The 25,672-nt window shown below is 37.1% G+C and overlaps 1 protein-coding gene across 4 annotated transcripts in view; it reads left to right on the top strand.

Annotated features, from left to right (window-relative positions):
- Positions 1–25,672, top strand: part of LOC141398665 (galactokinase-like) — a 184,452-nt gene that overhangs the window by 5,991 nt on the left and 152,789 nt on the right. For 2 of the 4 annotated variants that reach the window (XM_073976189.1, XM_073976186.1), the window contains exons 2-3: positions 1,631–2,045; positions 2,454–2,593. In XM_073976189.1, coding sequence (XP_073832290.1) covers positions 1,857–2,045; positions 2,454–2,593 — 329 coding nt within the window. In that variant the 5' untranslated portion in view covers positions 1,631–1,856. Of the gene's footprint in view, positions 1–1,355; positions 1,479–1,630; positions 2,046–2,453; positions 2,594–25,672 lie in introns of all 4 variants that reach the window. The other 2 variants (XM_073976187.1, XM_073976188.1) reach the window with 2 other exon arrangements.

Raw genomic sequence — 25,672 nt, 5'->3', positions numbered from 1 at the left:
TTAGCAACTTGTATTCACTGCCCCCATACGACGGTACAAGTTTCATCAGGGGCAAGTCCATACTTCCTGAGAAAATAGACTGAAAGTTGCACAAAACCACTATGACACCGCGCGACGTGTTTGGAGCACGACATAACTCTCGAACGGATTTGCCGATTGAGTCCAAAATTTGGCCTTATTAATATTTTGTCCAAACATAGTTTAAGTTCGAAAATAAGCCATATCGGTCCACTCCTTCAGGTACCTCCCCCAAAAAAATTTCAAAAATGTTCGGAAAATTTGTTCTTACGGTAACTTTTGGAGGGAGTGGCCGAATTGGTCCATACTTTACACATCCTAATATATCAACCAGATATATATCAGGTTCAAATATGGACTATATTTGTCCACTTCATCCAGTACCCCAAACAAAATTTCGGATAAGTTCACTTTTAGACCTTCTATTGAATCACTTTGATTTTTGTTGAAGCAACTTGCATTCGCTGCCTCAATTACTATGGTAAACGTTTTTTTTTTTTTCAGGGGCAAATCCATACTTCTTGAGCAAACAGCCTGAAGGGTGTAAAAACCCCCTATGGCACCATATGTAGTGACTGGAGATCCACTTCCATAATGGTCAATGTTGATCCATTCCTTTAAGTATTTCCTCCGCAAAACTTGTGCTCTCTAATCCTAATCAATATTTTTGTCGGTTCATACGCCCAAAATTTTTAAACCCCTCTAAATACATACGTTTTTTGGGAAAAAATTGTTTCAATATACACAGGCTGAGGGTATATCTCTGTCGGCCAAGCCAACTGAAACTTTTTTACTTGTTTTTACCTCTATCAGGGCAATTCCGGTAAACACTAGTATAATATAGGGCAAGCCTAGCTAATAAAGGACTTTCCATATATCATTAGATTGTTTGTACGTTCTGTGGACATAACCTTTAATGATTTTTCATAGCCATTATTTGGAAAATAACTTCAAAAATTAGAATTTTCTAGCCAAATTGCCTACAAAGGTACATTGGTTAAAACCATGACAAAATTACGTCAGGAACATCATTATGGGAATCAATGAAAAAAACTACTGAAAACGATAGAGAACCAATTATTCCACCAAACTGCTTAGTAAAAAGCGAACGATTTGGAAATTATGAATCGATTATTGTGGTGCATCATTTTCAATGCTCAATTTGAAAATTCCCATTTTTGGTTTTCGGGTAAAATTTTAGTATAACGGTACTGTAAACGGAATATTTTTGTGTGCCATCTTAAAGACATCTTTTCAAACTACAAAATTGTTTTTTGAATCGTTAAAAAAATTTCAACTCGATTTCAAGTTATCAACATTAACATTTTTTATTTCAGGTTGCATCATTTTCAGTGGCAGTCACTGTAGGTCCCAAAAACCATTATTTCGATGATAACTATTTTTGATCGTATCCTTAGCCAAAATATAACCATATAAATCCACCATATTCAGATGAGCGTGTGTGTATAAACGTGTAAAACTTGTATTAAAGCACGATATGTGTTTTTTATAAAAACCATAAATTTTCATTTTTAAATTCCCAATCCATCATAATTTTAAATTTCGCTATAAACCCACATTCTATTCTTTTTCTGCTTCCCTTAAATTGCAGTCAATCAAAAACTCAAACGAAGCCTTTTCCAAAACCCGGACGATAGGCTACATCAACGCTGCCATTACAGTTTGAACAACAAACCGCCACCATCTTTATCAACCACAACATCATTAGTGGTGCATCAACAACACACAGATCCGAACATCATCAGTCGTTCAGCTGGCAATAAAAAAGCAGGCGGAAACCCCTACAACGAACCAATAAAACTAAAACGAACGAAAAAATGTCCTCCGCCACCTCGTGTTCCTTGCTAACCACAAAACTACCAACATTCGAGGAGATTCTAAAAACGGCCAAAGAGACATTTCGTCAGAATTTTGGCCAAGAGCCAGAATTAGCCTGCTGTGCACCGGGACGTGTTAATTTGATTGGTGAACATGTTGATTACAATGACGGTTATGTTTTGCCCATGGTAAGTTAAATTGCAGATTCAGACAGATTTTTTGTTTCTATTTTTAATTCTGAATGGAATATGAACAACCAAAAAATCATAGCATTTGATTTTTTTGGATTGCCACTCATTAGCTGGAATTTATGAAGATTGAATTATTTTGGCATACGGCTGGCTGGCTCGGGATTTTTCATTTAATTAAAATAGGAAATTTATATAAAAAAAATTAGTAAATCTTTATATTCCATCCACCTTCAATTTAAACCAGGAAATATTTATTTAGTTCATTACAACTAAACCATTTATAAAGAAGTAACTGCATTTTTGTGCCAACGACATGAATGAGGGAGGTCGTATTTTTGTAATGAGCTTCGTTATGTTGGCATTCGTGGCATTTCATTTCGTGTTTCTTTTTTATTTACTTTTCAGGCCCTTCCTATGGTTACGGTCATTGTTGGCGGTCAACGTCCGGGAAATGAAGCCGATTTGATTACATGCTGTGCCGGTGCTGATGATCCAAAGCGTGTTAAATTTTCATTAACGGATTTGCAGCCGAGCCAGAAACCAAAGTGAGTATGAAGGCTTTAAGTGACTATAGCAATAATATTATCACATTAAAAAAAAGTGAAATAAGTTTGGTATGCTGCCGGAACAAATTTATAATTTACAAAAAAAGATTCGTAAAAAAACATGAAAATACCTAAAACATTTTATGCTTAGTTGTTGTTGTTGCAAAATCGTACATCGCATGATGCCAAACGTAGTTGATCCAAAACTGCTCTGGTTTGTCGTGGCAGGTAACGTTCTTCAGCTGCGATATATTGGGGATGTTGGTTGGTTGGTTCACGTGGTGGCTATATTTTATAGCCTCAATTAGTATGTAAGAGATACCGTTTTAAAAAACCACACCACTCGTTCAGAGAATTGCTATTTCGTTGTTGCATGTTGGCAGTTAAATCCAGCCTGATGAGTTAAGGAATCGCAGAAGATCTCCCAGACCTACTTCAGTTATCTCTGTGATATCACGAAGGAACGGTTGTCCTAGAGCTTTAAATCGTCGTTGCATTTGTGCAGGGCATTCATTTCCGCAGGTACGGCAGTGGTCATTGTGTGGTAGATTTATACGTTTTGCATGGTTACCAATTGCCCAGTGACCGGTTAGCACTGCAATAAGTATTGCAAGGTTCCGTCGCGTTTGATTGATTAGGAACTTATTTCGTTTGGCTTTGTATTGAGGCCATGTGACAACGTTGGATTTTAGTGCAAGGAGCGCCGCTTGACTGTCGACGAAGATTCCTATTGAGTTTGCTGTGTGATGTTGTAAAAGTTCAGTACAGGCCTCCTTTATTGCCAGTATCTCCACTTGAAAGACACTACAGTACTCAGGTAGCTTTGTAGATGTGTATATGTTTGCTTCTTCCGAAAACACACCTGATCCGACTCCACATTTCATCTTGGAGCCGTCCGTGTATACCTTAGTGTCATATGCTATCAATGGTGATCCATTACTCCATTCTCTTCTGCTTGGAAATTTGATTATAAAAGGCTGATCAAAATCCATTATAGGTACGCAATAAACAGCAGTGGTTGTTATTTCTTTCGGAAGTTTTTGAAGCATGCACGCATGTCCGTAAGCTCTGTCTCTCCACATTCCTAGAGCTCGGAGTCTTACCGCATTACATGTTGCTGTTGCTTTGATGTGTAAATCAATTGGCAATATGTGCATCATTATATTCGGCCGGACACGTTCGCATCGCCCCTGTTGCCCCGATGCATGCAGATCTTTGTAGGCTGTATAGTTTTTTCTGAGTTGTTTTCTTTTCCACTGCTGGCCACCATACTAGTGCTCCATATGTGAGAATTGGTCTGATTATGCTGGTGTACATTCATAACACCATTTTAGGTTTGAGGCCGCAACGGCTTCCAAACAATTTGCGACATGCGTAATATGCAACAGTTGCTTTGTGAGCACGGTGCTCCACATTACGTTTCCATGACAATATTGGGGATGTACTCCAAGTACTGAGAGTCACACATGCACTCTCACGAGTATTAGGATTATGAAATTTTTACAACCTCATATCCCTCCATTATAGCGTGACGAGTTTCTACATAAGATTACATGAAATACTAATTGGAAGGTGATTCGGTGAAACAACCTCACGCATAAAATGATTTTAAAACCGAATTTGTCAGAATTATGGGTTATTTTTTTGATATCACTGTAAGCAGATATACCCAACAAAAAATTTGCCTCCAAAGATGCAGTTAAATCATATGTACAAGTGATTTGGAATTGCATTAAATTATGCATTTCCACTCATGATTTTTATAAGATTGTGACTACTGAAAGATGCACTGCATTTTAACTAACCCTTTGGAATCGCATTTTAACTAATAGCATGCAGTCTAATTTGCATCCGAAGCACGTGTTTTGATGCAGTGCTTTGGATGTGAATTTTAAGACACTCTTGGGAATGTGTTTTTGTTCAGTTCAAATATGCAAGCCATTGCGAAAAATTCAAAAATAAATAAAAATAATTTATTGTTTGTGTAATACCCTAGACAGACGGCAGAGTTAATTTGCATTAAAAATTTTTTTAAATAAATATTTGAAGAAGATATTATTTTCGATAGAATGTGTACGGTGGGTAATCACATGTTTCTGAAAATAAAACTTAAAAAAACGATTAGCTGCTATGCTATTCGCGAAAGACCACTACTTATTTGAAAAATACGCGGAAATTTCTGATTTGTTTTCCTTTTTATACCCTCAGCATTTATGCTAACGAGGGTATATCGTCACCATAAATGCCCAAAGACGTAACGCACAAGAAAATCTAAATTCGTTGGAATTTGATACATAAAGCTAAAATACATGATCCGGCAAAATTTCAAGCTTCCACGTTCAAAAATAACGATCCTATTCAAGAAATGGCATTTCGGAAAATGGGAAATGATGAAATGATTTTGTTTAATGACAGATGCCAAAACCTAATTTTTTCGCGGGTTTGCGTTTATTATAAGATTGATATTCTATAAAACAGTTTTCATTTTTTAACGTTTTTTGCTTCTCCTGTAAAGTTTTGTTTATGTGGGTTACGTCTTCGGGCATTTATGGTGACGATATACACTTTCATACGGGCAAAATGTGCCTCATCGAAATAATGGTTTTAGACCCCAAGTATGTTTGGACGAAATGTGTTTCAGACACTTTGGAGTTGATTTATCCATGTCTGTCCGTCTGTCTGTCTGGCTGGCTGGGGCGCACGATAACTCTCGAACGGATCGACCGATTCGGTCCAAATTTTAGCTTTCGTAATATTTTGTCCAAACTTAGTTTAATTTCGAAGATGGGTTATATCGGTCCATTCCTTCCGGTACCTCCCCCACAAAAGTTCGGAAATGTTCGGAAAATTTGCGGGCATGATAACTCTTGAAGGGAGTAGCCGATTTGGTCCATACTTTGCACATAGTTAAATTTCTACCAGACTTAGATAAGGTTCCAATATGGACTCAATCGGCCCACTCCTTCGGGTACTTCCCACACAAAATTTCGGATAAGTTCACTTTAAGACATGCTCTCGGATCACTTTGATTTTTGTTGAAGCGATTTGCATTCGATACCTCCATTACGACGGTAACAGTTTTCTTGGGAAAACAGCCCGAAAGGTGTTAAAAACCCCTATTTTACCATATGTGGCGGTCGAACTGTTCAACCGATTTGGTCCATATTATATCCAGTTAGTTTCATGGGCAATACCGTTCCACAACTTTCGGTACTTCTCCCCAATATTTAAAAAATTTCACTAAAATGCTAGGATGATATCACTTGAATGAGGCAACCAATTTGGTCCAAACTTTGGATATTTGGAATATTTTACAAAATTTAGTTTAACTTTTAAAATGGCCCTATCGGTCCTCCCTAAGGGTACCTGCCCTATAAAAGTTCAACACTTGTGTCTTAGTGCAGTTAATTCCTAATCCACATTTTTGCGGCAAGTTCAAATGTCCAAAAAGGGCCACAAAATTCTGAAGAGGCCTTAAATACATTCGTTCGGACAAGCTTCGCTTCACATTGGCTGAGGGTATATACAGTGCTGCTCAAAACATTTGCAACTCAGATGCCTACATCACATTCAGTATATTTTTAGGGACATTTTGTGTTTTAAAATATGTTTGTTTTTGTTATTTGATTTTTTATTGACCATATTTTTAAGATTTAAAAAGGATTATTCAGTTATGAACACTTATGTTTAAAAATGCGTGAAATGTCGGAGGAACACATGTTTTAGCCTGCTCAAAACATTTGAACTTCGTGGTACGAATATCTATTAGTTCATTTTTGACGAGTTTTTTGTATTGATTGGCATCAAATTGTTTTTAATCAGAAGAAGAGGACAAAAAGCTTTCATGATGAGTACATTTTATCCCACATATGTTTACTTTTGATAGACAAGTATGCCGAAAACAAGACATGTCTAATTTTTTAAGAAAAACTTAAATTATGACCAGAAATGTTTACCAACGCTTTGCTAAAATAATAATTTTGGAAAATTGTGGATCCAACGAAGTCTAAAAATAAACATAGGAAAATCACAATATCTAAAACTGTAGCTGGATACCGCGTAAAAAGAACTAAAATCGCAATAAGATGGGAAGGAGATGCAAGGACAACAACATCTACTGCAGGGGATGATCAAATAATTATACGAATTATTAAGTAGATCTCTCAGAGGTCATCAACAGATGTTAAAAAAGACTTGACACCGATAAATCTATACAAACACCTCCGATATATACTAAGGACACCCGTATACCAAAATAGGCAAATTTTGGGAAAACAGTAATTTCCAGGAAAAATGGAATTTTTCATAGAAATTATTCAATAAATGTGTGGTTATGTTTTTGGAGTAGTGAAACCGACTACTTCTCGATATAAATCAATATTTAAGTTATATGACTTGAAAAATTTTGATTGATCACCAGAACGAAAGATAATAAAAATTGTCCCCTTATACGAAAAAGTTGACCCAAAATGTAGAAGGTGTTTTATATTGCCCTGGAGGTATTTTTATGGACAGAAATGGTACAGGATACATAAGGCCGAGATATTTATCAGGTCCAAGAACTAACCGGACAGGTAGCATGTCAAAATCTCACCACGTATACTCCAGAATTGTCGTATAACAGAATGTTTTGGCATAATACCGCTTCTAAACGTATATATAACCACTTTAAACTAGTATTTTTTGAAAATATGCTTAAGTTCTTATCGGACCCAATCGGCTATAGTAATCTAAACTCATATAGGAGGTTCCGGGACTCTAATCTGGACTCTAGACTATTAAATATCGAATAAAACCTTGGTATTTAACAATTATCCTTAGAGCACAGGATTCCGAAGGATATATTAATTTATTTAGTTAACTGGTTTCCTTTACGATATCTCCAGATAATAAATAAAATGTTTAATTCACAATATATTATCAAAACAAAAATAATTTCTTCAGATTTTGAATCAAATTTTCTCAGTTGCAAATCTTTTGAGCAGAACCAAAAGTGAGTTCGAGCTTCGTTTTGTATATTTTTTGTAAAATAAGTGAAATTTTTCCAAATTAATTTTTGTATCTTTAAAAAGGATTTAATAAAAAAATCAATCTACAAAAATATTGGCATTTCAAATCCCCAAACTACCTTAGAACTATATAAAATATGAACTGGTCATTCCAGTTGCAAATGTTTTGAGCAGCACTGTATCTGTCGGCAAAGCCGACTGACACATTTTTTTACTTCTTTTAATATATCTTACTTACTTACTTAGCTGGCCCATTACAGGACATTTGTTCCATAGACCGAACTAAGAAAACATCCCCAATTCTCTCTGTTTCGTGCTTCGCTTTTTGGTATGCCGCGCCTCGTCATCTCTTCATCCATTTGTTTGCGCCATCTATTCTTTGGCCTGCCAATTCTGCGTGCACCGCCATGTGGCTCGAATTTATACGCATTTTAGCGGGTTCATCATCGTTCATTCTTATTAAATAGCCTAGCCAACTCAATCGCTTCATCTCGATACGTTTAACTATATTGATGTCGTTGTATAGTTGATACAGCTCGTGGTTCATGCGACGTCGATATTCACCGTCAACGCAGATCGGTCCGTAGATCTTTCGAAGAATTTTTCTCTCAAACACGCCAAGCACTGCCCTACCTGCTTGCGCAAGTACCCACGCTTCGGAACCATACATCAGCACGGGTAATATCAGTGTTTTGTAAAGTAGCATCTGTTGGCCAATACAATTCTTCTTTTTATTTCACAACTGATGTCGTTTGTTGTGTTTACGGCGATGCCGAGGTATACGAAGTCTTTTACTACTTCAAAATTATAGGAACCAACTTCAACAGTTGGTCCGATTGCTCGTCGACACCATCAGCTTGGTCTTCCCGCCGATAACCCGGAGACCCACTTTAGCAGGTTCTCCTTCGACCTTCATAAAAGTATCGTTTACTTCTTTTACTGATCGTCCCATGATGTCTATATCATCAGCATAAGCAAGTAACATGTGGCTATTGGTGTAGATTGTGCCACATCGTTTGACGTTTGCCTCTCGTATAACCTTTTCTAGCAGGATGTTGAAAGATCACCCGAAAGCCTGTCTCGTTGCCTGAAACCTCTTTTGGTACAAAACTCTTCGGAGAGGTTCTTTTCTATTTTAACTGAAGACCTTGTGTCAGTTAGAGTCATTTTACAAAGCCGAATGAGCTTTGCGGGGATACCAAATTCAGACATTGCTTGGAATACCTTTGAACGTAGAGGGCTGCCGAATGCTGCTTTGCAATCGAGAAAAAGGTGGTAGGTGTCGATCTGCATCTCTTGGGTCTTCTCCAGGATTTTCCGCAGGGTAAATATCTGGTCCATGATGTACTTGCCAGGTCTAAAGCCGCATTGGTATGTTCCAATTATTTCGTTGACCATGGGCTTTAGTCGTTCGCACAATATCCTTGACACTATCTTGTAGGCGATAGGGAGAAGGTTTATGCCCCTTTAGTTGGAGCATAAAGTCTTATCTCCTTTCTTATGGACGAGACAAAGGATGCTCAGGTTCCAATCGTCGGGTACGCGTTCTTCCTGCCAGATGGAGCTAACTAGCTGATGCATACACCTTATCAGCGTGTCCCCTCCGGTTTTCAACAGTTCGGCTGGTAGGCCTCAGCTCCTGCTGCCTTATTATTCTTCAGCCGGTTTATTGCAGTCTTTACCTCATCTTGGCCGGGTGGTATACATTCAATACCATCTTCTGGGATTGGACTGATATTTTCGTCGACTTCGCTACTATTGGATACCAACAGTTTGGAAAATGCTCTTTCCATATCCTTAGCACACTATCTGTATCAGTTACCAGATTACCTTGCTGGTCTCTACAGGAGGATGTGCCAGTTCCAAAGCCATCAGTTTGATGTTTCACTCTTTGGTAGAATTTTCGGACTTCATTCTGTCTCCTGTACATCTCGTTCGCACTCCCGCTTTTCCATCTCTCTCTTGTTCGTGCGGAAAAGACGTTTCTCCTCTCTCCTTTTCTCCCGATATCTCTCTCGTGGAGGTCTCTGGTATCCAAGTACTGATTTTGCGGCTGTTTGCATGGAGTGGGCAAACTTTTGCCATTGTTCTGATATGTTATCGGGACGAGGAGTGCTTTGATTAAGCAGTTGAGTGGAATATGCTGTGGCTATCTGTTATGATTGCAGCTTACCGATGTCCAACTTCCGTGTTGTTTCTGTTCGCACTTTGTTTGCTACGTTTAATCTGGTACATACCTTGCCTGCAACAAGGTAGTGGCCCGAGTCTATGTTTGCACCTCGGAACGATCGTACATCCAACACTGTCTTCCATCTATCACAACGTGTTCTTTCATCTGGCGACAGCCAGGTGCCCTTATGAATATCGAGATGCTTAAATCTGGTACTGCTAACTACCATGTTTCTTGCAGCTGCAAAGTCTATCAGCCTCATGCCCGACTGTTGGGCCAAAGATATTCTCGCCTAGTATAATTTTAATGTCATGGGGAGGGCAACGGACATAAGTTTCTTCTAAGCGCTCGTAGAATATATCTTTGGTCTGTTCGTTCTTGTCTTTAGTGGGAGCATGAGCGCAAATAAAGCTGATGTTGAAGAATTTTGCTTTTAATCGATTTGCAGCGAGTCTTTCATTCACTGGGGTGAAGCTGGAGACCAGATGTTTTAACCTCCGACCAACTACAAATTCGCAACCAAACTCATGCTTTGTGTCATGGCAGCTATAAAACAGTGCGTCACCTTTAGATGTTGTTGTGACGCCTTTCCCGTTCCATCGTATTTCCTGTATGGCAGTAATGTCGGCCTTGTACTTTTCAAGTACATCTACCAGTGGGTAAAGAGTGCGAACATTCTAGGTGCAGACTCGCAGATCATGGACCTTAAAACGTTTGCGTCAACTCTTGAGAGATTTGTTTTTCTTTTCTTTCGGTTTTTCATAGTAGACTGTTTTTTCTAGGGAAGGGTTACTAACCCGTTCTTATGGGTGAACGCGCGGCACTCACTACCTTTAAAGGGTGTTAAAGGCAGTTCCCCAGGTGACACCACGGGGAGGTCAGTGTTCACTTGAGATGAAAGAGGGACCAAGATAAACCCCAGGCTTTCCCATGTTAAAGCCGGTCAGGACCGTTCCTTGGTATCTTCCATCCCCTATATCAGTTTTTATAAAAGTTATAAGAGTTTTATGAAAACCCAAGGAGTAGGTATTTATACCCTCAGCCTTTAGGCTAAAGAGGGTATTTACACTTTGATACGACCAAAAATGTGCCTCATCAAAATAATGGTTTTAGACCCCAAGTATGTTTGTACGATATCCGTTTCAGACAATTTTGAGTAGATCTAGCAATGTCCGTCCGTCTGTCTCTCTGTCTGGCAGGCTGGTGCGCACGATAACTCTCGAACGCATCAATCGATTCGGTTCAAATTTTGGGTATCGAAATATTTTGTCCAGATTCGATTTAAGTTCGAAGATGGGCCATATAGGTGCACTCCTTCAGGTACCTCCCCCACAAATGTTCAAAAATTGTCGCAAAACTTGTGCGCACGATAACTCTTGTAGGGAATAACCGATTTGGTCCATATTTTGCACATCTACCAAACTTAGATGGGGTTCCAATATGGACTCAATCGGTCCACTTCTTCGGGTACCTCCCACACAAAATTTCGGAAAAGTTCAGTTTAGGTACTTGTCCCGAATCGCCTTGATATTTGTTTACGCACGTTGTATTCGCTGTCCTCTATACTACGCTGTACATTTCATTAGGGGCATGTTCATACTTCCTGAGAAAATAGCCTGAAAGTTACAAAAACCCCTATGACACCGTGAGTAGTGGTTGGAGCGCAAGATAACTCTCGAACGGATCTGCCGATTCGGTCCAAAATTTGGCTTTCGTAATATAATGTCCAAACTCTTTTCAAGTTCAAAGATGGATTATATCGGTCCACTCTTTCCGGTACCTCCCCCACAAAAGTTCGAAAATGTTCGGAAAATTTGTACGTACGATAACTCTTGAAGGGAGTAACCGATTTGGTCCATACTTTGCACATTATGAAATTTCTGCCAGACTTGGATGAGGTTCCAATATGGACTCAATCGGTAAACTCCTTCGAGTACCTCCAACACAAAATTTCGGAATAGTTCAGTTTAGGACCTGCTCTCGAATCGCCTTGGTTTTTGTTGTAACATCTTGTATGCACTGTCCCCTATACGAAGGTACAAGTTTCCTCAGGGGCAAGTCCATACTTCCTGAAAAAATAGCCTGAAAGTTGAAAAACAAACCCTATGACACCATGTTTATGGGTGGAAGCGCAAGATAATTCTCGAACGGAAATGCCGATTCCGGCCAAAATTTTGCCTTCGTAATATTGTTTCCAAACTTAGTTCGTAGATAAGCCATATCGGTCCACTCCTTCAGGTACCTACCCCACAAAAGTTCAAAAATATTCGGAAAAATTGTGCGCACGATAACTGTTGATGGGAGTGACCGATTTGGTCCATACTTTACACATTTTCATAATATCTACCAGATATAGATCAGGTTCGAATATGGACTATATTTGTCCACTCCATCCCGTACCTCCCACATAAAATTTTGGATAAGTTCACTTTAAGACCTGCTATTGAATCACTTTGATTTTTGTTGAAGCAACTTGCATTCGCTGCCTCAATTACGATGGTAAAAGTTGTTTCAGGGGCAAGTCCATACTTCTTGAGAAAACAGCCCGAAGGGTGTAAAAAACCCCAATGGCACCCCCATGGTCTATGTCGGTCCATTCCTTTAAGTACCTTTTCCGCAAAATTTTTGAACTTTAATCCTAATCAACATTTTTGGCGTTTCATACGATCCCCTAAATACATAAGTTTTTTGTGAAAAAGTGTTTCAATTTGCACAGGCTGAGGGTATACCTCTGTCGGCAAAGCCGACTGATACTTTTTTACTTGTTTTCTTTAATTTTGGAAAAAATAATTTTTTGAAAAACAATAAAATAAAAATGTTTTTCCAATCTTTTTTAATTTTTTTGTGTTTTTGGGGTTTGTTTATTGTTAATATTTAGAACATATGAAAAACTCAAAAACACTCATATTTTGATGCAAAATATAAAAAAAACTCAAATTTTTAATTTTGTACTTGAAATCCTCTGAAACTACAAGACCGAATTCGAATGTTTTTAATGTATCGAAAATTATGAAAATATCTCTGTTCGTTCAAAAGTTACAGAGTTTTGACCAGGAAAAAAAAACGATTCTGAACCACTGTGTGGCGTACAAAGATTGGAACAAATCGGTTTCCTCTTTCGAGATATCTCGTGGTAACAAAACAGCCAGACATGCCTATATACATCGACTCTCAAATGTATGTAGGTTCTAAAACCATTATTGACTTACACAGACTAACTGACTGATGTTTTGACTTCAAATACCCATTTTTTGGTACCCACTGGCGCATAATGCTCCTTTATAGTCATGAATTATCAAATGTACTCTACTTAAGCCAAAACATTTCCAAGTAATTAACGAATAAAACAGTCTAAATATAACTGCTCATTTTAATCCTGGTGATATTCCCACTTAAACTATTTAAATTGTTAATGACAAAAATTAGACATTCAACAAAAACCAGAGTACCCTCCAACACTGCTCTACAATTGCAATTTATGGGGACATTTTTCTTTTTGGTTTAAAAATGTTGCTTATCTCTTCTCCGTGGACTTTGTAGTTTTGCATCTTGAAAATTGCCTTAAGTGTTCATCACCTGTCTTAACTGGTGAAAAAGAAGGAAACCAAAAAGTAACTGGAGAAGTTAGCCAACAAAGGATACCAAATGGTAAAAAAGAAAATCAACAGTGGCTTCTTCTTCTAAAAATAGACTGACAATAAAAAAGAGAGCCAACGAAGAAGACGAACAACAAGAACAAAATAGGACACCTAGTAACCTGTCATTTGAAACAATGGTCTTTGGCTGGCTGAACTTTTACTGTTTCACTGAATGCGTTCTTTTGTTGTACAGCTGCTGCTCTTTGCATTTGTCCTTAATATAAGCGATGTGTAAGCAGCATGTACCAGTTGACTCGGATATCTTTGTGTGGTGCGTCAGTATTGTGTGTATTTCCGTGCAATGTTTTACATACATATATCACCGGAAGAATGAATGTTAAAGCGGACAGACAGATGTATGTCCTGACGATTGCCTTTCGTTTGTCGTTTATTCGTTGTTCACTTTTTTTACTATTCTTTGCCAGCGACGAAATGCACACAGGTGCTTCTATGTATTTGAGTATGTGCGCATGTATGTTGTGTCGTTCGTTGTTCAGAAAAAAGTTCATTTATGTCCTTTTAAAAGTGACATTTGCATTTCAGACAAAAATAAACTCCACTTTTTGTAGTTCGTTTGTCAAGTTTCTAAATTGTGACTTCCGCTTGGTCTTCTTTTTCAGTTTTCTTCTATGTCTATGCCCAATGCCCAGTGATCGTTTGTTAAACGTATCCCTTTCTTGTAAACTTTATACTTAGTAAGGCACTGAGAGAATTATTGTAGTTGGTTTTTTGAATACATCAAACACTTGGAAACCACATTTACTTAATTACTGTCCACGTCGTACATCCATACAGCATAACAGATATGACATTTGACTCGAAAATCCGGTGCTTTGTTCTTCGAAGTAAGATGTTTTGGCAAATTGGTGTCAACATTCCGCATATTGATTTTACTCTACTAATTTTAGTTCCCACATCTTCTTTCGTACATAACTCTACTCGAAATTTGGAAAGGTTTAGATAGTTTTCCTTTATGCAAAACATGAATTTTTGCGTCATTGTAACTCCCCTTTATGAGCCTCAAATGCTTCTGCGGAATACCCCTATTTTGCAACGAATTCCAAATCCAGTCAAGGTTGATGCCGTCGAGAGTATTTTCAAAATCAATAAAGAGCAGAAATAGCTCAGAATTAAAGTCGACACTTTTTCTCAATTATAAAACGGTGGGATTTTTAAGATCCGCAGGTGAGCACCCATTTCGGAAACCGGCTTGAGCAATGTTTATATAGTCTGCATGCAGTTGCGGATAATTTTGGAAATTATTTCGCCCAATTTCTGCATTCGTGACGTAGGGGATGAAAGACACCATTGAACGGTCCTGAACGGCTTTAACATGACAAAGTCCAGGATTTATCTTGGTTCCTCTCTCATCTCAAGTGGACACTGACCTCCCCGTGGTGCCACCTGGGGTAGCTGCCTTTAACACCCGTTAAAGGTAGTGAGCTAAAATGTGCCGATCGTTCACCCAAAAAAACGTTAAAAACTTGGGTTTGGGCGCCTGGTTAGGAACCCTTCCCTAGAAAAAAGCAGCCTACTATGAAAAAACGAAAGAAAAGAAAAACAAATCCCTATAAAGTTGTCGAACCCCGCAAACGTTTGATGGACTATGATCTGCGAATCTGCACCTGGAATGTTCGCACTCTTTATAGAGAAGGTGCAGTTTACGCATCGGCAGATGTACTTGAAAAGTACAAGGCCGACAATACTGCCATGCAGGAAATACGATGGGTTTGGGAAATGTGTCACAACAACACCTAAAGGTGACGCACTGTATTATAGCTGCCATGACACAAATCATGAGCTTGGATGCGGATTTGTAGTTGATCGGTGGTTAAAACATCTGGTCTCCGGCTTCACCCCAGTGAATGAAAGACTCGCTGCAATTCGCATATCAAAAAACAAGAAATCAAATTGATCACGTTATGATAGATGGAAGACATGCATCGAACGTGTTGGGTGTACGAACGTATCCAGGTGCAAACATAGACTCGGACCACTACCTGGTTGCAGCAAAGGTACGTACCAGATTAAACGTAGCAAACAGAGTGCGAACGGACACAACACGGAAATTGGACATCCTTAAGCTGCAATCACAATAGCTTAATCCAAGCACTCTTCGTCCCGATATCAGGACAATGGCAAAGCATTGCCCACTCCATGCAAACAGCTGCAAAATTAGTACTTGGATACCAGAGACCTCCACCAAGGAATCCATAGTATAACCAGGACTGTCGTGCTGCTATCGAAGAGATAAATGCGGTATATAGGTACGGTGACCAATGTTTTCGGATGAAAATAGAGTACATATCGAGCCCTTCCCGCGAAAAAGATGTAAGCGACATTTTTTCGATTTTCGTTTTTTTACGGAAATCTATGAGGAATATTCCAACACACCATATCCAAAATTTTTAGAACTCAGCCATCTACCGTTACGAAATTAGAGCAAAAACAATTTTGATGTAAGCGCCATTTTTGCTTTTTGTGTACATTTGTTTGTGACCGCGAATTGTCGCTTACATTAAATTGCACATTTACATACCATGTCGTTATTCAACTATAGCTGTGTCTGGTTACCCTAAAATTTGTAACAATTTGTACCAATTGTTGCTGGAAGTCGTCTGTTAACACAAAAAACCAGCAAAAGAGAGCGATTCGAGAGAGACATTTTGACAGTTCTTTCACTGAGAGCTTGCAAATTCTTGCTGGACAAATTTCTTCTAGCAAGCACTTGCAAGCTCTTCTTCTTCCTGAAAACAATCAATCAGCCGTTTTTAGTTTTTTGTTGATTTATGTTTGTGAACATTAAAAACAATTTTATTGTGGAAATAACATAGTCTAATTGTATTGTTTTATGGAGAACAAATTTGTAAAGTGGAAAAATACTTTTTTGTTTTATTTTCTTTTTTATTTTTAATAAAATACAACGTGTTTGCTTCCTTTGTTGGCGGACAAATTGTTCTGTTTTGGCAAGTCAGCTGATTGCTTGCTGGTTTTTGCTGGGAAGGTGTCTGTTTACTTTTTACAATTTTCTAGCAAAAGAGAATAAAAAACCCTTACTCTCTGAGAAAGTTCTTGCTGGACAATTCTTGCTGGGAAAGTAACCAGACAGACTTTATATTACAAGAAATACGTTTTAATCTTATAATTCTTCGAATAAATACTTGCTATAAAATTAGTGTGCTTTGTTTTTAAATTGTAGATAAGAATTACTCTAAAAATGATTTGTTTCAAATATTTTTTTATGTAACCGCCACTTCTCAAAGTAAAAGCCTGATTGCGTGACAGCGAAAAAGATGTAAGCGACACAAACTACCGTTATATTGAAGATATTCCACAATTTTTTTATTTTTTCAGTAAATAGGATTTAATAACAGAACTATACCAAATTTTAATAAACAATTTTGGTTACATCAAAAGTTATTCAATAAAAACCGTCTCCTGTAAAATTAGCTTTTTGTCGCTTACACCTTTTTCGCGGGAAGGGCTCGATATACAGATCGATGAAAAGTTAAAGGCTAAAAAAGAGGACGGGTATTTTGTAATACTTTAACAAAATATTCAACTAACTTAAATGCTTTTGTTAAAAAAAACGTACCTTCCAAAGTTTTAAAATCAACGGAAAAACTAGTGATTTTGTTTAAACCAAGACAAATCATCAAAAAAAATCCAATCCAATCATTTTTCAAAATTATTGGCATTTTCCTTGACCAAACTTCTTACCTCGTGCAAAAATTTGTAACTATTAAAATTAAACTGTAATCACGGTTACAAGACAGACAATTAAGACTGTAATTATGTTATCTGACCACGTACATTATCATAATTGACATCAATGAAAAGGTCAAGAGTTCCTCCTCTATATATAACATACGGTGGTGGAACATATCTTCCAGGAATTAAGATGTAGTCATTATACTAAAAATTTCACCAATTTTCGCAAAAAATTTTTCGTCTATTTCACCCGCTAAATATTATGTGATCACCGTGTTAATTTGCAAGCTTTTTCATTGTCGTAAACCAAAACCTTTCTTAAAATTTTGCGTCAATCAAATCAACATTGCGGCCTACACTGCCTCTACAATATCGGATAATTTTTTTTTGTTCCACTTCACCACCTAAATGTTGCACGATTACTACCAAAAAATAATTGTTTCTATTCTGGTGGGAATCCGACCTCCATACAAAATTTAGTGGCGATCGGTCCATAATTGAGGCCTGGAGTTTGACTACAATTGCTAATGAACGGTCGGACACACGTCTCAAAATTGCTTTATCTCGTCTATATATGAATTTTGAAGAAATGCTTACGACGAATATTTCGCTGTGTAACATACATTTTCGGAAATACAAACTTTTTATACCCTTTCTTCATTGAGGTGTAGGGTATAAAAAGAGGACATAGAGTACGTCCAATGAAAATAGAGTACAAATAGAGTACGTTAAAAAAATAGAGGACGGACACATAAAATAGAGTACTGTTCTCTATAATAGAGTACGGTTGGTCACCGTATATATAGGGCTACTTTACAATCAGTAGCAACGCGTAGCGTACGAGAGAGGTATCGGGAGAAAAGGAGAGAGGAGAAACGTCTTTTCCGCAGGAAAAAGAGAGAGCTGTAAAAGCGGGAGTGTGAAAAAATCGCGATATACAGGAGACAGAATGAAGTCAGAAAATTCTACCAAAGAGTGAAACATTAAACTGATGGCTTTGGCACTGGCACATCCTCCTGTAGGGACCAGCAACGTAATTTGGTGACTGATACAGATAGTGTGCTAAGGAGTTGGAAAGATTATTTTTCCAAACTGTTGGTATCCAATAGTAGCGAAATCGACGAAGATACCACAGATCCAATCCCAAAAGATGGTATTGAATGTATACCACCGGTCCAAGATGAGGTAAAGACAGCAATAAACCGGCTGAAGAATAATAAGGCAGCAGGAGCAGATGGCCTACAGGCCGAGCTGTTTAAAACCGGAGGCGGCACGCTGATAAGGTGCATTCGTCAGCTAGTTAGCTCCATCTGGCAGGAAGAACGCGTACCCGACGATTGGAACCTGAGCATATTGTGTCCCGTCCATAAGAAAGGAGATAAGATTTTATGCTCCAACTATAGGGGCATAAGTCTTCTCCCTATCGCCTACAAGATAGTGTCAGAGATATTGTGCGAACGACTAAAGCCCATTGTCAACGAAATAATTGGACCATACCAATGCGGCTTTAGACCTGGGAAGTCCACCATTGACCAGATATTTACCGTGCGGCAAGTCCTGGAGAAGACCCAAGAGATGCAAATCGACACCTACCACCCTTTTTGTCGATTATAAAGCAGCCTTCGACTGTCATTATAGAATTTATAGAATGACATTTACTGATATTCGATCGTCAGTTAAAATAGGAGAGAACCTATCCGAAGAGTTTGGTACCAAAAGAGATTTCAGACAAGGTGATGGCCTCTCGTGTGATCTTTTCAACATTCTGCTGGACAAGGTTATACGAGATGCGAAGGTGAAAATAAGTAGCACAATATATACCAACAGCCATATGTAACTTGTTATGCCGATGACATTGACATCATAGGTCGATCGGTAAAGGAAGTAACTGATACCTTTGAAAAAGTCGAAAGGGAATCTCCTAAAGTTGGTCTGGCGGTAATCGGCGAGAAGAGATCGGGCCAACTGTTGATGTTGGATCTTAAAATTTTGAGGAAGTAAAGGACTTTTTCTACCTCGGCACCGCCGTAAACACAACCAACAACATAAGTTGTGAAATAAAAGGAAGAATTATATTGGTCAATAAATGCTACTTCGGGCTGAGTATGCAGTTTAAGAATAAAGCCACATCTCGTCAAACAAAAACAACGCTTTACAAAACACTGATACTACCCGTGCTGATGTATGGTTCAGAAGCCTGGTTACTTATGCAAGCAGACAAGGCTGTGCTTGGTGTGTTTGAGAGAAAAATTCTTCGAATATGAATATCGAATATCGACGTCGTATGAACCACGAGCTGTATCTGCTATACAACGACATCAGTATAGATAAACGTATCGAGATGCAACGATTGCGTTGGCTAGGCCATATCATAAGAATGAGCGATGATGAACCTAGGCGCATAAATTCGGGCCGCATGGCGGTGCACGCAGAATTGGGAGGCCAAAGAATAAGTAGCGTAAATAAGTGGATGAAGAGATAACAAGGCGCGGTATTCCAGAAAGCGAAGCACTAAACAGAGAGAGTTGGAGATCTGTTTTTAGTTCGGCTTATGAAATAAATGTTCTGTAATGGGTCAGCTAAGTAAGTAAGTTACATAGAGTGGGCAATACTTTGCCATTGTGCTGATATGTTATCGGGACGAGGAGTGCTTTGATTAAGCAATTGGGACAGATGAATATGAATATGCAGTGGCTATCTGTTGCGATTGCAGCTTACCGATGTCTAACTTTCGTGTTGTGTATGTTCGTACTTTATTTGCTACGTTTTAACGAGTACGTACCTTTGCTGCAAAAAGGTGGTGGTATATAAACCCCATAGGACGGTCCCTTCCGATTTTCGGAAGGTTTCAGCAATGGGGTTATACAACATTCTACAAGAGAATTATCAGTATAGGTCCACATTTTTATGTGGCTCCCATAGAAGAGTGCCTCCCAATTTTCGGTATTTTAAATATTGTGTCAATATCCAACCGAAATGGCTAAAATTAAGCATTTAGGGCCTCAAAAAATTCCCCCAAAAATTTGTCTGTATTCGCTATATAGGCGTCGTTGGACATACAACACTCTTGTGGAGAATTGTCTGTATACGTCTACGTTTTAATATCGGCCCCGCAGAACGGTATCTCTCCATTTTCGGTATTTTGATGGTTTTCGCTGCATTATATTACCGAAGTGGCAGAAATTTGGTATTTTGTCTTCTTTGGGGCTACAAAACTTTTCCCCAGTAATTTGTCATTTTGATATAGTGTAGTGTGTTTGATATGTTCACGTTGCCATACCTTCAGTATGTATTATGCTTACTGTGTTTTTTCCCACGTTTAGTTTGTACTTCCATAGCTTAAGATAGTTGTAGAAATACTGTTAAGATTTATTCTAAATAAAGCTGTCCAAAACAACTCAACGCGTTTTACCACATGGCGATCCTGCCAGGATCATTACGGATCCAAAAATTAAATTTGAAAAATTAAGTGACTATGAAATAGTACAAAAGAGCAATAAAAATGAAAATGATAAAGAAAAACTGAAAAGACTTTCAAAAAATTTTCCAAAATTTGTTGAGAACAAACTCAAAAATTTATGCTCTGAATTCATAGATATATTTGGTTTGGAATCCGAAAAAATAACAACAAATAATTTTTACAAGCAAAAACTAAGATTGGTAGACAATGATCCCGTATACATAAAAAATTATAGAACACCACATTCTCATAAAGAGGAAGTGAATAGGCAGGTCAATAAACTGGTAAATGATGAAATAGTAGAACCTTCAGCATCGGCATACAATAGTCCAATTTTGTTGGTTCCAAAGAAATCGTTGCCAGGATCTGACCAGAAAAGATGGAGATTAGTCGTGGATTATCGAGGAATAAATAAGAAACTTATAGCCGACAAATTTCCACTTCCTCGCATAGATGACATTTTAGATCAGTTAGGCAGAGGCAAATATTTTTCTTGTCTAGATCTTGTATCTGGATTTCACCAGATCAAACTAGAAGAAGAATCAAGAGATGTGACATCCTTTTCCACAGATAAAGGTTCTTTCAGATTTAAGAGATTACCATATGGTATTAAAATTGCTCCAAATTCATTCCAACGAATGATGACCTTAGCTTTTTCTGGACTTTCACCAGCCCAGGCTTTCTTATACATGGACGATCTTGTAGTGATCGGTTGCTCGGAACAGCATATGTTGAAAATTTTAAGAGAAGTATTTGGCATGTGCCGGAAACACAATCTTAAATTACACCCTGAAAAGTGTACATTTTTCTGTCGTGAAGTGACATTTTTAGGTCACAAATGTACGGACAAAGGAATTTTGCCCGATGACAGTAAATATTCGATAATTCAAAATTATCCCACACCAAAAAATGGTGATGAAGCTAAACGCTTCGTTGCATTTTGTAATTATTACAGACGGTTCATTCCAAATTTCGCCGAATTATCTAGACACCTCAATAGACTGACTAGGAAAAACGTCGATTTTGAGTGGACCGATGAATGCAACAAAAGCTTTGAAAATCTTAGAAATCAACTACTCAGTCCAAGGATTTTACAATACCCAGATTTTCAAAAACAATTTTGTATCACAACAGATGCAAGTAAACATGCATGTGGTGCCGTGTTAAGTCAAGACCACAATGGTATTCAATTACCAATTGCATATGCATCTAGATCATTTACTAAGGGAGAGAGCAATAAGTCTACAATAGAACAAGAATTAGCAGCCATACATTGGGCCATTCAATATTTTAGGCCTTATATATATGGGAAGAAATTCTTGATAAGGACAGATCACAGGCCACTAACATACCTGTTCTCTATGAAAAATCCGTCGTCGAAATTAACTAGGATGAGACTTGACTTAGAGGAATACGACTTTACAGTCGAATATATTAGGGGAAAAGAAAACAATGGTGCAGATGCACTATCGCGCATTGAATTCAATGATATTAAAAATATTGAAGTCAACTCGATTATGAAGGTGACTACGAGACTTCAGTCGAATCTAGGCAATTCAAATGAGATAAAGAAGAATCCATTGCCTAAAGAATTGGAAAAATTAAAGGTGTATGAGGCAGTAAATGCCCAGGAGCACAGAAAAATGCCAAAATTGCATTTTTCAAAGGATAATGTAGTTATCCAAAAGGGAAAGGTTATCCTTTCTAAATTCAAGTTGAAGGACATTGTTATTAATAGAAATGTAGATCTAGATCACCTCTTTCTAAAGCTTGAAAAAATAGCTTATAACATGGGTCTGACAACCATAACACTATCCATCGATGATAGCATAACAAAAAACATAGGAACAAATGTAGAAACATTTAAAACTATAGGAAATAAAATCTTGCAAGATTCCAGTTTAACAATTGTGCTCACTCCTAAACTTACAAAAGTTACATCCAATTCAGAAAAAATAAAAATTATTCAAAAATATCATGACGATCCCATAACGGGCGGACATCCAGGGATCTCAAGAATGATAAAGAATATAAGACTGAAGTATCATTGGAAAGGTATGGTTAAAGACATAACTAAATATGTCAAACAATGCCGAAAATGCCAAATCTGCAAACATTCCATTAAAAACAAAGAGCCGTTAATAATAACGCCAACTCCACAAAAAGCATTTGACAGGGTTATAATCGACACTATTGGACCTCTACCTAGGTCGAATTCACAGAATGAATATGCTGTGACAATTATGTGCGATTTAACTAAATATCTAGTGGCTATACCAATTTCAAATAAATCCGCTAAAAATGTTGCGAAAGCCATTATGGAGAATTTTATTTTGATATATGGTCCTATGACTTCAATATTGACTGACATGGGTACGGAATACATAAATCAGGTACTCATAGAACTATGTCAACTGATGAAAGTTGAAAAATTAAATTCAACCCCAAACCACCATGAGACACTCGGTACTGTTGAGCGATCTCACAGAACCTTTAATGAATACTTAAGATCTTATATTTCATCAGATAAATCCGATTGGGATACTTGGTTAAAATTTTTCCTCTACTGTTATAATACGACTCCGTCTACAGCACATGGATATTGTCCATTTGAATTAGTATTCGGAAAAATACCAAAATCCTTAGATTTCACGCAGCAAGAGCGCATAGATCCTGTTTATAATATTGATTCGTATGAGAAAGAAATAAAGTTCAGGCTACAAGTAGCCCAACGTAGAGCCGCTAGTCTCATCGAAAATGCTAAATTGATTAGACAAAAAGTCTCCATTGAGAAAGCTAATGCAGCTGAAATAGCATTGAATGATTTTGTTTGGGTCCGTAATGAAAGTGGTCATAAATTAGACCCACTCTATAAAGGACCATATAAGGTTATCAGAATTGATAACCGTAATAATGTCGATCTTTTGGACGAAAATGGAAAAGTATTTAAAGTCCATAAGGATCGAACGAAAGTGTGTAAATAACTATTTATAACTAATTATATATTTATATTGACTTTCTCGGTAATAAGATAATACGTACTATTTTCAATTTTTCCTTTAATTTTTCTGATCGGTTCCCATATTTTTTTTACAACTAATTAATAATAAACCTAATATAAATCTATTTAAAACCTAAATTGATTTCTACAAAAGAAACCGAAATATAGTTTCCGGAGTATTTACCAATTTAGCACACATTTGCATAAGGTTATCGGTTTTGTATGTAAAACAATTCATAATAGTTTTAAATATTCAATAATTTTGTTTAATTTCAATATTAGAAACCAAAAGATTCAAAAAATAAAACTAAATCAAATTCAAAAATATATATACATATGTATACAAATAAAATAAAAAACAATAGATATAATGAAAAATATTATAAATAATACTTATATAATGTAATAATAATATTATGAAAAATATATATATATATATAAAGCTAAGAATAATCAATTAAAATCATTGATTATTCTTCGTAAAAAGGGAGGTGTAGTGTGTTTGATATGTTCACGTTGCCATACCTTCAGTATGCAACGTATGATACCTAATATGACATATTTGTCGAACTAGCATACCTTCTGTATGCAACTAATGGTATCAAGTTATCATACCTCCAGTATGTAACTTTACACTTTCAATACCTAGATTTGAGTTATCCACACTACGCTAAGACAGCAAGCATGTATTATGCTTACTGTGTTTTTTCCCACGTTTAGTTTGTACTTCCATAGCTTAAGATAGTTGTAGAAATACTGTTAAGATTCATTCTAAATAAAGCTGTCCAAAACAACTCAACGCGTTTTACCACAATAGCCCCTCAGAAGAGTTCAGCCGATTTTCGGTATTTCCGAGGTTTCACCGCGTTATCCTAGAAGAATGGATAAAATTCGGTATATAGTCGTTGATGGAGATATACAACATTCCTATGGAGAATTCTCTGATAGGTCCACGTTTTAATATAGACCCTGCAGAGCGGTATCTCCTGATTTTCGGTTTTTGAAGGTTTTAGCCACATTTTGTAATCAAAATGACTGCAATTTGGTTTTTAGTCTCCGTTGGGGCTACAAATGTTTTAGATTCTGAAAGGGTAGAAAACGTGCATGTCTCATTGGTATTAAACCTTGTTGAAAAGAAGTGATATGTTTTCAATTAGCATATTCTACTTCTCTTATACGAAAGGAAACTAATTGTTCTCTTTTACTTCAATACAACTCGTGGTGGAGGGTATAAGAAGTTCGGCCCGACCGAACTTAAAGCCATTCTTACTTGTTGGTATATGAAGTTCACAGACTACCATTATTTCAATGTATTACGAACTTTTGGAACAAATCTAACTTATTATATTTTATCTCAACATAGAGGTGTTATTTGGTAATAAAAAAATTGGATTTTTAACTTAAGTTCCTCAAACACCACTTGGAATGTGATTTGAGAGTAAAATACAATTCTTCATCACGGTGCGATTTACATATTTTGAAGAAATTTCTCTCAACCAAGATTATCTTTCCTCAATACCGTATATCTCTAAAAAAGGCCTTTTTCATCACTCCTCAAACCACGAAGTTTTCGTTCTTATGTGTGGAATGTTAAAGATATCTCCCAAGGGGCTCCACAGAGGGCCTGCGCACAACTGAAATGAAAGAGGAACCAACTTAAGTTCTAAAAATTACCGCTTTAAAGAAGAATTTAATTTACAATTAATATCATTCTTTTAATTAGTTTTACTCGAATAATAATTTATGAAGTGAAAATTAATCCTGTTACCCATATTGGAACTTAACCGTAAAAACACTTCCAATATTATCTAAACCCCCCAACTAGCATCTATTATGCATATCTTGTTATTGGTGTTGTTGCTTTTCTATTGTAAAACCACTTTTATTATGTTCAACTTTTTTAATGCTATTATCTGATTTACAAATACAACCAATCTTTTGTTAGCAACACAATTGTTTTGTTTAAGTGTATTAGAAAAGTTTTCTGCACCAACACATCCAACACACAGTCGCAAACAAAAATATGAGAAACTATGATTTATCACAGACAAAAAACTCGTAGCATTGTTTGTAGCTAGAACTAGAAGTAA

This window comes from Musca autumnalis, unplaced genomic scaffold, assembly GCF_047663935.1.
Source record: "Musca autumnalis isolate F117 unplaced genomic scaffold, ASM4766393v1 scaffold_3, whole genome shotgun sequence".
Taxonomy (NCBI): Eukaryota; Metazoa; Arthropoda; class Insecta; order Diptera; family Muscidae; genus Musca; species Musca autumnalis.
Note: the sequence above shows the minus strand (reverse complement) of the source record. Positions and strands in the feature narration are given on the sequence as shown.